Source organism: Corvus moneduloides, chromosome 3 (assembly GCF_009650955.1).
Source record: "Corvus moneduloides isolate bCorMon1 chromosome 3, bCorMon1.pri, whole genome shotgun sequence".
Taxonomy (NCBI): domain Eukaryota; kingdom Metazoa; phylum Chordata; class Aves; order Passeriformes; family Corvidae; genus Corvus; species Corvus moneduloides.
The window spans coordinates 1,388,521-1,406,215 of NC_045478.1; the positions used below are offsets into that span (position 1 = coordinate 1,388,521).

The 17,695-nt window shown below is 53.9% G+C and overlaps 1 protein-coding gene across 5 annotated transcripts in view; it reads left to right on the forward strand.

Annotated features, from left to right (window-relative positions):
- Positions 1 to 17,695, forward strand: part of EPHX2 (epoxide hydrolase 2) — an 89,015-nt gene that overhangs the window by 24,707 nt on the left and 46,613 nt on the right. For all 5 annotated transcript variants that reach the window (XM_032103322.1, XM_032103324.1, XM_032103323.1 and 2 more), the window contains 4 exons: positions 4,272 to 4,317; positions 6,653 to 6,755; positions 6,926 to 6,995; positions 8,984 to 9,064. In XM_032103322.1, coding sequence (XP_031959213.1) covers positions 4,272 to 4,317; positions 6,653 to 6,755; positions 6,926 to 6,995; positions 8,984 to 9,064 — 300 coding nt within the window. The remainder of the gene's footprint in view (positions 1 to 4,271; positions 4,318 to 6,652; positions 6,756 to 6,925; positions 6,996 to 8,983; positions 9,065 to 17,695) is intronic.

A 17,695-nucleotide genomic window follows, 5' to 3' on the forward strand; every position in this document is an offset into this window, starting at 1 on the left:
GGGATGGATGGAATCTGTGGGATGGGATCCATGGGATCCATGGGATAATGGGATGGGATCTGTGGGATTATGGGATGGGCTGGGATCCATGGGATGGGATCCATGGGATAATGGGATCTGTGGGATAATGGGATGCGAAGGGATGGGATCCATGGGATGGGATGGGATCTGTGGGATGGGATCCGATGGGATGGGATGGATCCATGGGCTGGGATCTGTGGGATTGTGGGATCTGTGGGATAATGGGATGGGATGGGATGGAGTGGGATCCATGGGATGGGATCCATGGGATAATGGGATGGGATCTGTGGGATGGGGTGGAATGGGATGGGATCCGATGGGATCCGATGGGATGGGATGGATCCACGGGATGAGATCCATGGGATGGGATGGGATCTGTGGGATGCAATCCATGAGATCCAATGGGATGGGATGGGGTGGGATGGGATCCATGGGATAATGGGATGGGATCTGTGGGATGGGGTGGGATGGGATGGGATCTGATGGGATCCGATGGGATGGGATCTGTGGGATTGGATCCATGGGATGGGCTGGGGTGGGATCCATGGGATGGGATCCGTGGGATCCCTGGGATGGGATGGAATCTGTGGGATGGGATGGGAGAGGATGGGATCCATGGGATGGGATCCGTGGGATGGGATCCGTGGGATGGGATCCATGGGATGGGATGGGATCTCTGGGATGCAATCCATGGGATCCAGTGGGATGGGATGGGGTGGGATGGGATCCATTGGATAATGGGATGGATGGAATCTGTGGGATGGGATCCATGGGATCCATGGGATAATGGGATGGGATCTGTGGGATTATGGGATGGGCTGGGATCCATGGGATGGGATCCATGGGATAATGGGATCTGTGGGATAATGGGATGCGAAGGGATGGGATCCATGGGATGGGATGGGATGGGAAGGGATCCAATGGGATAATGGGATGGGATCTGTGGGATGGGCTGGGATCCATGGGATTGGATCCATGGGATCTCTGGGATGGGATGGAATCTGGAATGCATTCCATGGGATCCAATGGGATGGGATGGGATCCGTGGGATCCAATGGGATGGGATTGGATCCGTGGGATCCGATGGGATGGGATGGGATCCATGGGATGAGATCCATGGGATGGGATGGGATCTGTGGGATGCAGTCCATGAGATCCAATGGGATGGGATGGGGTGGGATGGGATCCATGGGATAATGGGATGGGATGGGATCCGTGGGATTGTGGGATGGGGTGGGATGGGATGGAGTGGGATCCATGGGATACTGGGATGGGATCTGTGGGATTGGATCCATGGGATGGGCTGGGGTGGGATCCATGGGATGGGATGGAATCTGTGGGATGGGATGGGATAGGATGGGATCCATGGGATGGGATGGGATCTGTGGGATAATGGGATCCATGGGATCCAATGGGATGGGATGGGATCTGTGGGATGGGATGGGATGGGATCCATGGGATGGGATCCGTGGGATCCCTGGGATGGGATGGAATCTGTGGGATGGGATGGGATCTCTGGGATGCAATCCATGGGATCCAATGGGATGGGATGGGATCTGTGGGATGGGATGGGATGGGATCCATGGGATGGGATCCGTGGGATCCATGGGATAATGGGATGGAATCTGTGGGATGGGATGGGATCTGTGGGGTGCAATCCATGGGATCCAATGGGATGGGGTGGGGTGGGATGGGATCCATTGGATAAGGGAATGGGATGGAATCTGTGGGATGGGATCCATGGGATGGGATGGGATCCATGGGATCAATGGGATAATGGGATGGGATCTGTGGGATGGGATGGGATCCGTGGGATCCATGGGATGGGAGTGGATAAATGGGATGGGATCCGTGGGATGGGATCCTTGGGATTGGGTCCATGGGATCAATGGGATAATGGGATGGGATCTGTGGGATAATGGGATGCGAAGGGATGGGATCCATGGGATGGGATGGGATCCATGGGACCAATGGGATAATGGGATGGGATCCATGGGATGGGATGGGAAGGGATCCAATGGCATGGGATGGGATCCATGGGATCTCTGGGATGGGATGGAATCTGGAATGCATTCCATGGGATCCAATGGGATGGGATGGGATCCGTGGGATCCGATGGGATGGGGTGGGATGGGATCCATGGGATAATGGGATGGGATCTGTGGGATGGGGTGGGATGGGATGGGATGGGATCTGATGGGATCCGATGGGATGGGATCTGTGGGATTGGATCCATGGGATGGGATCCATGGGATAATGGGATGGGATCTGTGGGATTGGATCCATGGGATGGGCTGGGGTGGGATCCATGGGATGGGATCCGTGGGATCCCTGGGATGGGATGGAATCTGTGGGATGGGATGGGAGAGGATGGGATCCATGGGATGGGATCCGTGGGATGGGATCCGTGGGATGGGATCCATGGGATGGGATGGGATCTCTGGGATGCAATCCATGGGATCCAGTGGGATGGGATGGGGTGGGATGGGATCCATTGGATAATGGGATGGATGGAATCTGTGGGATGGGATCCATGGGATCCATGGGATAATGGGATGGGATCTGTGAGATTATGGGATGGGCTGGGATCCATGGGATTGGATCCATGGGATAATGGGATCTGTGGGATAATGGGATGCGAAGGGATGGGATCCATGGGATGGGATGGGATGGGATGGGATCCAATGGGATAATGGGATGGGATCTGTGGGATGGGATGGGATGGGCTGGGATCCATGGGATTGGATCCATGGGATCTCTGGGATGGGATGGAATCTGGAATGCATTCCATGGGATCCAATGGGATGGGATGGGATCCGTGGGATCCGATGGGATGGGATGGGATCCATGGGATGAGATCCATGGGATGGGATGGGATCTGTGGGATGCAATCCATGAGATCCAATGGGATGGGATGGGGTGGGATGGGATCCATGGGATAATGGGATGGGATGGGATCCGTGGGATTGTGGGATGGGGTGGGATGGGATGGAGTGGGATCCATGGGATACTGGGATGGGATCTGTGGGATTGGATCCATGGGATGGGCTGGGGTGGGATCCATGGGATGGGATGGAATCTGTGGGATGGGATGGGATCTGTGGGATAATGGGATGCGAAGGGATGGGATCCATGGGATGGGATGGGATCTGTGGGATGGGATCCATGGGACTGGATCCATGGGATGGGATGGGATCTCTGGGATGCCATCCATGGGATCCAATGGGATGGGATGGGATGGGAAGGGATCCAATGGCATGGGATGGGATCTGTGGGATGGGATGGGATGGGATCCATGGGATGGGATCTGTGGGATCCCTGGGATGGGATGGAATCTGTGGGATGGGATGGGATCTGTGGGATGCAATCCATGGGATCCAATGGGATGGGGTGGGGTGGGATGGGATCCATTGGATAAGGGAATGGGATGGAATCTGTGGGATGGGATCCATGGGATGGGATGGGATCCATGGGATCAATGGGATAATGGGATGGGATCTGTGGGATGGGATGGGATCCGTGGGATCCATGGGATGGGAGTGGATAAATGGGATGGGATCCGTGGGATGGGATCCTTGGGATTGGGTCCATGGGATCAATGGGATAATGGGATGGGATCTGTGGGATAATGGGATGCGAAGGGATGGGATCCATGGGATGGGATGGGATCCATGGGACCAATGGGATAATGGGATGGAATCTGTGGGATGGGATCCATGGGATGGGATGGGATCCATGGGATGGGATGGGAAGGGATCCAATGGCATGGGATGGGATCCATGGGATCTCTGGGATGGGATGGAATCTGGAATGCATTCCATGGGATCCAATGGGATGGGATGGGATCTGTGGGATTGGATCCGTGGGATCCGATGGGATGGGGTGGGGTGGGATCCATGGGATAATGGGATGGGATCTGTGGGATTGGATTCATGGGATTGATCCATGGGCTGGGATCCATGGGCTGGGATCGATGGGATGGGCGGAGGGGCTGGAACAGGATCCCGAAGGAATCCCCGATCCCGGCGCGCTTCCGGAGCATCCCCCGGGGCCCCTCAATCCCGGAGCATCCCGGATTCCGGCGTCTTCCTGGGATTCCTGGGATTTGGCTCCGTTCTCCGGGGATCCCGAATCCCTCGGGATGCAGCGATTCCCGGTGTTGGCTCCCGGGCGGGATCGGAGGGATCCCGAATTCCTGGGAATGCCGGGAGCCCTGGCGGGGCCGGATCCCTCATTCCCTGCTCCCGCAGGATCGGCTTCCCTTCGACCTCGACTTCCACAGGGTCCGGGAGAGAGGTCGGGAATGCTGCGGGGGGGGATCCTGGGAGTGGGGGTCCCAAGGGATTTGGGAATGGGGATTTGGGGGATCCTGGGAATGGGGATCCCAAGGGATTTGGGAATGGGGATCCCAAGGGATCCTGAGAATGGGGATCCCAAGGGATTCGGGGGATCCCAAGGGATTTGGGGATGAGGGATCCTGGGAATGGGGATCCCAAGGGATTTGGGAATGGGGATTTGGGGGATCCTGGGAATGGGGGGATCCTGGGAATGGGGATCCCCAGGGATTTGGGGGATCCTGGGGGATCTGAAGGATCCTGTGGGATTTGGGAATGAGGGGGGATCCTGGGAATGGGGATCCCAAGGGATTTGGGGGATCCTGGGGGATTTGGGAATGAGGGATCCTGGGAATGGGGATCCCAAGGGATTTGGGAATGGGGATCCCAAGGGATCCTGGGAATGGGGATCCTGGGAATGGGGATCCCAAGGGATTTGGGAATGGGGATCCTGGGGGATTTGGGGGATCCTGGGGAATTTGGGAATGAGGGGGATCCTGGGAATGGGGATCCCAAGGGATTTGGGAATGGGGATCCCAAGGGATTTGGGGGATCCTGGGGGATTTGAAGGATCCTGGGGGATTTGGGAATGAGGGGGGATCCTGGGAATGGGGATCCCAAGGGATTTGGGAATGGGGATCCCAAGGGATTTGGGGGATCCTGGGGGATTTGGGAATGAGGGATCCTGGGAATGGGGGTCCCAAGGGATTTGGGAATGGGGATTTGGGGGATCCTGGGAATGGGGATCCCAAGGGATTTGGGAATGGGGATCCCAAGGGATCCTGGGAATGGGGATCCCAAGGGATTTGGGAATGGGGATCCTGGGGGATTTGGGGGATCCTGGGGAATTTGGGAATGAGGGGGATCCTGGGAATGGGGATCCCAAGGGATTTGGGAATGGGGATCCCAAGGGATCCTGGGAATGGGGATCCCAAGGGATTTGGGGGATCCTGGGGGATTTGGGGATGAGGGATCCTGGGAATGGGGATCCCAAGGGATTTGGGAATGGGGATCCCAAGGGATCCTGGGAATGGGGATCCTGGGGGATTTGGGGGATCCTGGGGAATTTGGGAATGAGGGGGATCCTGGGAATGGGGATCCTGGGAATGGGGATCCCAAGGGATTTGGGGAATCCTGGGGGATTTGAAGGATCCTGTGGGATTTGGGAATGAGGGGGGATCCTGGGAATGGGGATCCCAAGGGATTTGGGAATGAGGGATCCTGGGAATGGGGATCCTGGGAATGGGGATCCCAAGGGATTTGGGAATGGGGATCCCAAGGGATCCTGGGAATGGGGGGATCCTGGGAATGGGGATCCCAAGGGATTTGGGAATGGGGGGATCCTGGGAATGGGGATCCCAAGGGATCCTGGGAATGAGGGATCCTGGGAATGGGGATCCCAAGGGATTTGGGAATGGGGATCCCAAGGGATCCTGGGAATGGGGGGATCCTGGGAATGGGGATCCCAAGGGATTTGGGAATGGGGGGATCCTGGGAATGGGGATCCCAAGGGATTTGGGAATGGGGGGATCCTGGGAATGGGGATCCCAAGGGATTTGGGAATGGGGGGATCCTGTGCGGTTCGAGGGATCCCCAGGGATTTGTGGAATCCTGAGGGGGGGTCCTGAAGGATGGGCTGGATCCCAAGGGGTTGGAGTGGATCCTGAGGGATTTCGGTGGATCCCGAGGGAATTGGGCTGGGTCGCGATGAATTGGGGTGGATCCTGAGGGAATTGGGTGGATCCCGAGGGAATTGGGTGGATCCTGAGGGAATTGGGTGGATCCCGAGGGAATTGGGTGGATCCCGAGGGAATTGGGTGGATCCTGAGGGAATTGGGTGGATCCTGAGGAATTTTGGTGGAAACTGAGGGATTCAGGCTGGATCCTGAGGGAACTGGGGTGGATCCCAATGAATTGGGGTGGATCCCAATGGGATTGGGGTGGATCCCGAGGGAATTGGGTGGATCCTGATGAATTGGGGTGGATCCCGAGGGAATTGGGTGGATCCCGAGGGAATTGGGGTGGATCCTAAGGGATTTTGGTGGATCCTGAAGGAATTGGGGTGGATCCCGAGGGAATTGGGTGGATCCTGAAGGAATTGGGTGGATCCCGAGGGGAATTGGGGTGAATCCCAAGGGAATTGGGTGGATCCTGAGGGAATTGGGTGAATCCCGAGGGAATCGGGGTGGCTCCCAAGGGGACCGAGTGGATCCCGAGGGATTCGGGGAATGCCGAAGGGGGGATCGCCGGCTCTTCGGGCTGAATTCCGGCGGCTCAGCTCCGGCCTCTCCCTGCAGGGGGGCTCCTGGTGGGATTCCCGGAAAACCCCCCCGGGAGCCGCCTGCTGCCCCCTGCCGAGCTGGAATATTACAGCCAGCAGTTCCGGAAATCCGGATTCAGGTGGGATCCACAGCCGGGATGGGGGGGGGGGCGATCCCGCGATCCCGCGATCCTGGGATCCGCCCCGATCCCATCCTGCCCCTGCCCCAGCCCCGCTCCGAGAGGGATTTCCCGGGAAAGCTCTTGCCTGGGAATTCCCGGAATTCCCGGTGCCTTCCCGCTTTTCCCAGGGGTCCCCTGAACTGGTACCGGAACATGCGAGCCAACTGGAGCTGGGCCCTGAGCGCCAGGGACAGGAAGGTGGGAGCCGATCCCGATCCCGTCCCGGGATCCCCTCGGGATCCTCCGCATTCCCTCCGTTCCCTCCGGCTCGTCCCGATCCTCCCTGGATCACCCAAATTCCCTCGGGATGCCCTCGGGATCCCCCAAATCCCATTTGTCCCTTCTGGATCCCCTCTGGATCCCCCAGATCCCCTCCGGATCCCCTCTGGATCATCCAAATCCCGTTTTCCCCCTCTGGATCCCCTCTGGATCCCCCAAATTCTCGCTGGACCCCTGAAATCCCCTCTGGATCCCCCAAATCCCCTCTGGATCCCCTCTGGATCCCCCAAATCCCATTTGTCCCTTCCGGATCCCCTCTGGATCCCCCAAATGCCCTCCGGATCCCCTCTGGATCATCCAAATCCCGTTTTCCCCCTCTGGATCCCCTCTGGATCCCCCAAATCCCCTCTGGATCCCCTCTGGATCCCCCAAATCCCATTTGTCCCTTCCGGATCCCCTCTGGATCCCCCAAATTCCCTCCGGATCCCCTCTGGATCATCCACATCCCGTTTCCCCCCTCTGGATCCTCTCTGGATCACCCAAATCCCATTTTTCCCTTCTGGATCTCCTCCATCCCCTCTGGATCCCCCCCCCAAATCCCCTCTGGATCCCCTCTGGATCCCCCAGATCCCCTCTGGATCCCCTCTGGATCATCCAAATCCCATTTTCCCCCTCTGGATCCCCTCTGGATCCCCCAAATCCCCTCTGGATCCCCTCTGGATCCCCCAAATTCCCTCCGGATCCCCTCTGGATCATCCACATCCCATTTCCCCCCTCTGGATCCCCTCTGGATCCCCCAAATCCCATTTTTCCCTTCTGGATCCCCTCCATCCCCTCTGGATCCCCCCCCAAATCCCCTTGGGATCCCCCAAATTCCCTCCGGATCCCCTCTGGATCATCCAAATCCCATTTTCCCCCTCTGGATCCCCTGTGGATCCCCCAAATCCCCTCTGGATCCCCTCGGGATCCTCCGCATTCCCTCCGTTCCCTCCGGCTCGTCCCGATCCTCCCTGGATCACCCGAATTCCCTCGGGATGCCCTCGGGATCCCCCAAATCCCATTTGTCCCTTCCGGATCCCCTCTGGATCCCCCAGATCCCCTCCGGATCCCCTCTGGATCATCCAAATCCCGTTTTCCCCCTCTGGATCCCCTCTGGATCCCCCAAATTCTCGCTGGACCCCTGAAATCCCCTCTGGATCCCCCAAATCCCCTCTGGATCCCCTCTGGATCCCCCAAATCCCATTTGTCCCTTCCGGATCCCCTCTGGATCCCCCAAATTCCCTCCGGATCCCCTCTGGATCATCCACATCCCGTTTCCCCCCTCTGGATCCCCTCTGGATCACCCAAATCCCATTTTTCCCTTCTGGATCTCCTCCATCCCCTCTGGATCCCCCCCCAAATCCCCTCTGGATCCCCTCTGGATCCCCCAGATCCCCTCTGGATCCCCTCTGGATCATCCAAATCCCATTTTCCCCCTCTGGATCCCCTCTGGATCCCCCAAATCCCCTCTGGATCCCCTCGGGATCCTCCAAATTCCCTTTGTTCCCTCTGGATCATCCCAATTCTCCCTGGATCACCCGAATTCCCTTGGGATCCCCTCTGGATCCCCCAAATCCCATTTGTCCCTTCTGGATCCCCTCTGGATCATCCAAATCCCATTTTCCCTCTCTGGATCCCCTCCAGATCCCCCAAATTCCCTCTGGATCCCTTCCATCCCTTTTGGATCCCTTAAATTCCCTCTGGATTCCTTCTGTTCCCTCTGGATCGCCTGGATCCCCTTTGGATCCCCTCTGGATCCCCTCTGGATTCCTTCTATTCCCTCTGGATCCCCCAAATTTCTTCTGGATCCCTTCCGTCCCCTTTGGATCCCTCAAATTCGCTCTGGATCCCCTCTGGATCATCCAAATCCCCTCGGGATCCCCTCGGGATCCCCCGGGGATCCCCCATTCCCTCCGTTCCCCGGGCAGATCCCGATCCCGGCGCTGATGGTGACGGCCGGGAAGGATCCGGTGCTGCACCCCGGCCTCAGCAAGGGCATGGAATCCTGGGTGAGCCTGGGAAAGCCGGGAATCCGGGAAAAATCCAGGAATTCTGGGGGAGTCCGGGAAGAATCTGGGAATTTTGGGGGAATCTGGAAAAAATCTGGGAATTTTTGGGGAATGTTGGAAGGTGGGAGAGGTCGGGGAAGTGCCATTCCCACAGGAGGGGTGGGAGTGGAAGGAAAAGTTGGGAATTCCATGGAAAAGTGGGGAAAATCTGGGAATTTCAGTTCCCAAAAGAGGGGCGGGAAAAATTGGGAATTCCCTGGAAAAGTGGGAAAATCTGGGAATTTCTGTTCCCGAAAGAGGGGCGGGAAAATTGGGAATTCCATAGAAAAGTGGGGAAAATTTGGGAATTTCAGTTCCCAAAAGAGGGGCGGGAATGGAAGGAAAAGTCGGGAATTCCATGGAAAAGTGAGGAAAATTTGGGAATTTCAGTTCCCGCAGGAGTGTCGGGAATGAAAGGAAAACTGGGAATGCTCTGGAAAAATGGGAGAAGTCTGGGAATTCTCTTCCCCAAAGAGGGGCAGGAAAATTGGGAATTCCCTGGAAAAGCGGGAAAACTCTGGGAATTTCAGTTCCCACAAGAGGGGCGGGAAAATTGGGAATTCCCTGGAAAAGTGGGAAAACCCTGGGAATTTCAGTTCTGGTGGGAGGGGCGGGAATGGAGGGAAAGTTGGGAATTCCATGGAAAAGTGGGGAAAATTTGGGAATTTCAGTTCCCGCAGGAGTGTCGGGAATGAAAGGAAAACTGGGAAAAATCTGGGAATTTCTGTTCCCAAAAGAGGGGCGGGAAAATTGGGAATTCCATGGAAAAGTGGGGAAAATTTGGGAATTTCAGTTCCCACAGGAGTGTCAGGAATGAAAGGAAAACTGGGAAAAATCTGGGAATTTCAGTTCCCAAAAGAGGGGCGGGAAAAATTGGGAATTCCCTGGAAAAGTGGGAAAATCTGGGATTTTCTGTTCCCAAAAGAGGGGCGGGAATGGAAGGAAAAGTCGGGAATTCCCTGGAAAAGTGGGGAAAATTTGGGAATTTCAGTTCCCGCAGGAGTGTCGGGAATGAAAGGAAAACTGGGAATGCTCTGGAAAAATGGGAGAAGTCTGGGAATTCTCTTCCCTAAAGAGGGGCAGGAAAATTGGGAATTCCCTGGAAAAGCGGGAAAACTCTGGGAATTTCTGTTCCCAAAAGAGGGGCGGGAAAATTGGGAATTCCATGGAAAAGTGGGGAAAATTTGGGAATTTCAGTTCCCACAGGAGTGTCGGGAATGAAAGGAAAACTGGGAAAAATCTGGGAATTTCTCTTCCCACAAGAGGGGCAGGAAAATTGGGAATTCCATGGAAACGTGGGAAAAACCTGGGAATTTCAGTTCCCGCAGGAATGTCGGGAATGAAAGGAAAAATGGGAAAAATCTGGGAATTTCTGTTCCCAAAAGAGGGGCAGGAAAATTGGGAATTCCATGGAAAAGTGGGGAAAATTTGGGAATTTCAGTTCCCACAGGAGTGTCGGGAATGAAAGGAAAACTGGGAAAAATCTGGGAATTTCTCTTCCCACAAGAGGGGCAGGAAAATTGGGAATTCCCTGGAAAGGCGGGAAAACCCTGGGAATTTCCGTTGCGGCGGGAGGGGCGGGAATGGAAGGGAAAGTCGGGAATTCCCTGGGATGCTCCCGGCCCATTCCCGCCCCTTCTCCGTCGCCTCCTTCCCAAGATCCCGCGGCTGCGCCGGGAGCACCTCCAGGAATGCGGCCACTGGACCCAGCTGGAGAGGTGGGAATCGCCCGCGCCGCCAAACACCGGGAAGCGCCACATTCCCGGGAATTCCGGCTCCCACATTCCCGGGAATTCCGGCTCCAATCCCAGCTCCATCCTTGCCCCTGATTCCCAACGTTCCCGGGAATTCCGGCTCCCCCATTCCCCCCTGAAAACCGGGATCCCCCCTCCATTCCCGGGAATTCCAGGTCCCACATTCCCGGGAATTCCGGCTCCAATCCCAGCTCCGTCCCTGCCCCTGATTCCCAACATTCCCAGGAATTCCGGCTCCCACATTCCCGGGAATTCCGGCTCCAATCCCAGCTCCGTCCCTTCCCGTGATCCCCAACATTCCTGGGAATTCAGGGTTCCAACATTCCCAGGAATTCCAGCTCCAATCCCAACCCCATCCCTTCCCCTGTTCCCCAACATTCCCAGGAATTCCGGCTCCAATCCCAGCTCCGTCCCTGCCCCTGATTCCCAACATTCCCAGGAATTCCGGCTCCCACATTCCCGGGAATTCCGGCTCCAATCCCAGCTCCATCCTTGCCCCTGATTCCCAACATTCCCGGGAATTCCGGCTCCCCCATTCCCCCCTGAAAACCGGGATCCCCCCTCCATTCCCGGGAATTCCAGGTCCCACATTCCCGGGAATTCCGGCTCCAATCCCAGCTCCGTCCCTGCCCCTGATTCCCAACATTCCCAGGAATTCCGGCTCCCACATTCCCGGGAATTCCGGCTCCAATCCCAGCTCCGTCCTTGCCCCTGATTCCCAACGTTCCCGGGAATTCCGGCTCCCACATTCCCGGGAATTCCGGCTCCAATCCCAGCTCCGTCCCTGCCCCTGATTCCCAACATTCCCAGGAATTCCGTCTCCCCCATTCCCGGGACTTCCAGCTCCAATCCCACCTCCATCCCTTCCCCTGTTCCCCAACATTCCTGGGAATTCCGGCTCCAATCCCAGCTCCATCCTTGCCCCTGATTCCCAACATTCCCGGGAATTCCGGCTCCCCCATTCCCCCCTGAAAACCGGGATCCCCCCTCCATTCCCGGGAATTCCAGGTCCCACATTCCCGGGAATTCCGGCTCCAATCCCAGCTCCGTCCCTGCCCCTGATTCCCAACATTCCCAGGAATTCCGGCTCCCACATTCCCGGGAATTCCAGCTCCAATCCCAGCTCCATCCCTGCCCCAGCTCCCCAACATTCCCAGGAATTCCGTCTCCCCCATTCCTGGGAATTCCAGCTCCAATCCCAGCTCCATCCTTGCCCCTGATTCCCAACATTCCCGGGAATTCCGGCTCCCACATTCCCAGGAATTCCGGCTCCAATCCCAGCTCCGTCCCTGCCCGATTCCCAACATTCCCGGGAATTCCAGCTCCCCATTCCCGGGAATTCCGGCTCCAATCCCAGCTCCGTCCCTGCCCGATTCCCAACATTCCCGGGAATTCCAGCTCCCCATTCCCGGGAATTCCAGCTCCAATCCCAGCTCCATCCCTTCCCCTGCTCCCCAACATTCCCAGGAATTCCAGCTCCCCCATTCTCAGGAATTCCAGCTCCCCCAGCATTCCCGAGAATTCCGGCTCCCCATTCCCGGGAATTCCAGCTCCTCCAGCATTCCCAGGAATTCCAGCTCCCCCAGCATTCCCGAGAATTCCGGCTCCCCATTCCCGGGAATTCCAGCTCCTCCAGCATTCCCAGGAATTCCACGTCCCCCATTCCCGAGAATTCCAGCTCCCCCATTCCCAGGAATTCCAGCTCCCCCAGCATTCCCGGGAATTCCGGCTCCCACATTCCCAGGAATTCCAGCTCCCCCAGCATTCCCAGGAATTCCACGTCCCCCATTCCCGAGAATTCCAGCTCCCCCATTCCCAGGAATTCCAGCTCCCCCAGCATTCCCGGGAATTCCGGCTCCCCCAGCATTCCCGGGAATCCTCCCTTCCCGCAGGCCGGCGGAGGTGAACCGGATCCTTCTGGAGTGGCTGCAGCAGCTGCCCCCGGCTCCCGCTCTTCCCGGGAATTCCAAGCTTTGAGCGGGAATCTTCGCCCTCGGGAATTCCCCTCCCCCCTCGGATTTGCGCCTTTTCCGGAGGAATTTTTTCGGCCCCTTTGGAATTCGATTTCCCCGCCTTGGGGTGGGAATTGGGAAAAATTCCCGGGAAAAAAATCCCGGGAGTTGGGGTTTGTTGTTGTTGTTGTTTTGGTGGGAATTTTTGGGCTTTGGGAAGAGAGTTTGGGGTGGGAGCCGTCCTCGGCTTCTGGGAATCGTCCCCTGACCCCATTCCGGGCCTTTTCCTGGAGAATCCGGGAAGTTTTTCATGGAATTCTTGATAATCTAGAATCAATAATTAATAATTAATAAGCTAGACTCGAGAATCAAAAATTAATCATTATTAATAATCGATCGTTGCTAATCAGTAACCAATAATTAATCAATAATAATAATCATTAATACGCTAGAATCGAGAATCAAAAATTATTCATTATTAATAATCCGTAGTCGCTAATCAGCAACCAATAATTAATCAATAATAAATAATAATAAATAATAAGCTATAATCGATAATCAAAAATTAATCCTTATTAATAATCGATCGTCGTTAATCAGTAACCAATAATTAATCAATAATAAATAATAATAATTAATAAGCTATAATTGACAGTCAAAAATTAATCATTATTAATAATTGATCGTCGCTAAGCAGCAACCAATAATCAATAATCCAGCATAATAATAAGCTGTAATGGATAATCAAAAATTAATCCTTATTAATAATCGATCGTCATTAATCAGCAACCGATAATTAATCAATAGTCAATAATAATCATTAATGAGCTATAATCGACAATCAAAATTAATTATTATTAATAATCGATTGTCATTAATCAGCAACCAATAATCAATAATAATAATAATTAATAAGCTATAATCGATAATCAAGATTAATCATTATTAATAATTGATAGTCGCTAATCAGTAACCAATAATTAATCAATAATAAATTATAATCATTCCTCAAATTCCCCAAAAATTCCCAAACAATTCCCCCAAAATTCCCAAAGAATTCCTGAAAAATTCCCAAGCGATTCCCAAAAAATACCCAAAGAATTCCTGAAAAATTCCCAAAGAATTCCCCAGAAAATTCCCAAAGAATTCCCCCAAAATTCCCGACAAAAGTCCCAAATAATTTCCAAATAATTCCCAAATAATTCCCAAAAAAATTCCCAAAGAATTCCCAAAAAAGTCCCCTAAGAATTCCCAAATAATTCCTGAAATATTCCCAAACAATTCCCCCCAAATTCCCAAACAAGTCCCCAAAATTCCCAAAGAATTCCCCAAAAATTCCCACATAATTCCCAAAAAAGTCCCCTGAGAATTCCCAAATAATTCCTGGAAAATTAAAAAAAAAAAGATTCCCAAAGAATTCCTGAAAACTTCCCAAAAAAATTCCCCAAAAAATTCCCTTTGAAAGTCCCAAATAAATCCTGTAGAATTCCCGAAGAATTCCTGAAAACTTCCCAAAGAATTCCCAAAGAATTCCTGAAAACTTCCCCAAGAATTCCCCCCAAAATTCCCAAATAATTCCTGAAAAATTCCAAAAAAGTCCAAAAAACATCCCAAAATAATTCCCAAAAATTCCCAAAAAATTCCCAAAAAATTCCCAAAATAATTCCCAAATAATTCCCAAAAAATTCCAAAAAAAATTCCGAAATGATTCCCCAAAATTTCCCAAATAAATCCCGAAAAAGTCCCTTAAGAATTCTCAAAGAATTCCCAAAAAATTCAAAAAAGAATTCCCTACGAATTCTTGAAAACTTCCCCAAAAAATTCCCAAAGAATTCCTGAAAAATTCCCAAATAAATCCCGAATAATTCCCCAAAAAAATCCCAAAACAATTCCTGAAAAGTTCCCAAACGATTCCCAGAAATTCCCCCCAAAATTCCCAAAGAATTCCCGGAAAATCCCCCAAAAATATTCCCAAGTATCTCCCTAATCCTGAAAAAAATTCCCAAATAAATCCCAAAAAAGTCCCTAAAGAATTCCCAAAGAATGGGAGCCGGGAACTGGGAATGGGAACTGGGAATGGGGGATGGGATTGGGAATGTGGGAATGGGGGATTGGGAGCTGGGAATTTGGGAATGGGAACTGGGAATGGGAACTGGGAATGGAGGATGGGAACTGGGAATGGGAACTGGGAATGGGATCTGGGAATTTGGGATTGGGAATTGGGATCTGGGATTAAGGACCGGAATCGAGGAATGGGGGAGTGGGAATCTGGGAATGGGATCTGGGAATGCGGGGTTGGGAATTCGGGATTGGGATCTGGGAATGCGGGACTGGGAATTGGGAATGGGATCTGGGGATGGGATCCGGGACTGGGATCCAGGAATGGGACCTGGGTTTGGGATCTGGGAATGGGATCTGGGAATTCGGGATTGGGATCTGGGACTGGGAATTGGAACTGGGATCTGGGAATGGGATCTGGGAACGGGGGACTGGGAATTTGGGATTGGGATCTGGGAATGGGAACTGGGAATTTGGGACTGGGAATTGGGAATGGGAGCTGGGAATGGGATCTGGGATAAAGGATTGGAATCAGGGAATGGGGGATTGGGAATGGGGGATGGGAATGTGGGAATGGGAACTGGGAATGGGGAATTCGGGATTGGGAACTGGGACTGGGAATTGGGATTGGGATCTGGGATTGGGATTGGAATTGAGGAATGGGGGAGTGGGAATGGGGGATGGGAATCTGGGAATGCGGGGTTGGGAATTGGGATTGGGATCTGGGAATGGGGGACTGGGAATGGGGGACTGGGAATGGGGGACTGGGAATTGGGAATGGGAGCTGGGGATGGGATCCGGGATTGGGATCCGGGAATGGGACCTGGGTTTGGGATCTGGGGATTTGGGATTGGGATCTGGGATGTGGATCTCGGAATGGGATCTGGGAATGGGAATTCGGGATTGGGATCTGGGACTGGGAATTGGAACTGGGATCTGGGAATGGGGGACTGGGAATTGGAACTGGGATCTGGGAATGGGAACTGGGAATGGGGGATTGGGAGCTGGGAATTTGGGAATAGGATCTGGGAATGGGAACTGGGAATGGAGGATGGGAACTGGGAATTCAGGACTGGGAATTGGGATTGGGAGGTGGGATCTGGGATTGGAATCGGGGAATGGGGGACTGGGAATGGGGGATGGGAATGTGGGAATGTGGGAATGGGATCTGGGAATTCGGGATTGGGAATTGGGATCTGGGATTAAGGATTGGAATCAAGGAATGGGGGATTGGGAATTGGGATTGGGAATATGGGAATGTGGGAATGGGATCTGGGGATTTGGGATCTGGGATTAAGGACCGGAATCGAGGAATGGGGGAGTGGGAATGGGGGATGGGAATCTGGGAATGCGGGACTGGGAATTGGGATTGGGATCTGGGAATGGGGGACTGGGAATTGGGAATGGGAGCTGGGATTGGGATCTGGGAATGGGATCTGGGGATTTGGGATCTGGGATTAAGGACTGGAATCGAGGAATGGGGATTGGGAATGGGGGATGGGAATCTGGGAATGCGGGACTGGGAATTTGGGATTGGGAGCTGGGAATGCGGGGTTGGGAACGCAGGACTGGGAATTCGGGGTTAGGAATTCAGGATTGGGATCTGGGATTGGGATCTGGGATTAAGGATCGGAATCGAGGAATGTGGGATTGGGAATGTGGGGATTTGGGATTGGGATATGGGATGTGGATCTCGGAATGGGATCTGGGAATGTGGGGTTGGGAATTTGGGATTGGGAACTGGGATTGGGATCTGGGAATGGGGGACTGGGAATTGGAACTGGGATCTGGGATGGGGAACTGGGAACGTGGGATCTGGGGATTTGGGACCTGGGATTAAGGACTGGAATTGAGGAATGGGGGATTGGGAATGTGGGAATTTGGGGCTGGGAATTTGGGATTGGGATCTGGGAATTGGGATTGGGAATGGGGGATTCGGAACTGGGAATGAGGCATTGGGAATTGGGATTGGGAATATGGGAATGTGGGAATGGGATCTGGGAATTCGGGATTGGGATCTGGGAATTGGGATTGGGAATTGGGATCTGGGATTAAGGACCGGAATCGAGGAATGGGGGAGTGGGAATGGGGGATGGGAATCTGGGAATGCGGGACTGGGAATTGGGATTGGGATCTGGGAATGGGGGACTGGGAATTGGGAATGGGATCTGGGGATGGGGGACTGGGAATTGGGAATGGGATCTGGGGATGGGATCCGGGACTGGGATCCAGGAATGGGACCTGGGTTTGGGATCTGGGAATGGGATCTGGGAATTCTGGATTGGAATCTGGGACTGGGAATTGGAACTGGGATCTGGGAATGGGATCTGGGAACGTGGGACTGGGAATTTGGGATTGGGATCTGGGAATGGGAACTGGGAATTTGGGACTGGGAATTGGGAATGGGAGCTGGGAATGGGGGATTGGGATAAAGGATTGGAATCAGGGAATGGGGGATTGGGAATGGGGGATGGGAATGTGGGAATGGGAACTGGGAATGGGGAATTCGGGATTGGGAACTGGGACTGGGAATTGGGATTGGGATCTGGGATTGGGATTGGAATTGAGGAATGGGGGACTGGGAATGGGGGACTGGGAATTGGGAATGGGAGCTGGGGATGGGATCCGGGATTGGGATCCAGGAATGGGACCTGGGTTTGGCATCTGGGGATTTGGGATTGGGATCTGGGATGTGGATCTCGGAATGGGATCTGGGAATGGGAATTGGGAATTTGGGACTGGGAATTGGGAATGGGATCTGGGGATGGGGGACTGGGAATTGGGAATGGGATCTGGGGATGGGATCCGGGACTGGGATCCAGGAATGG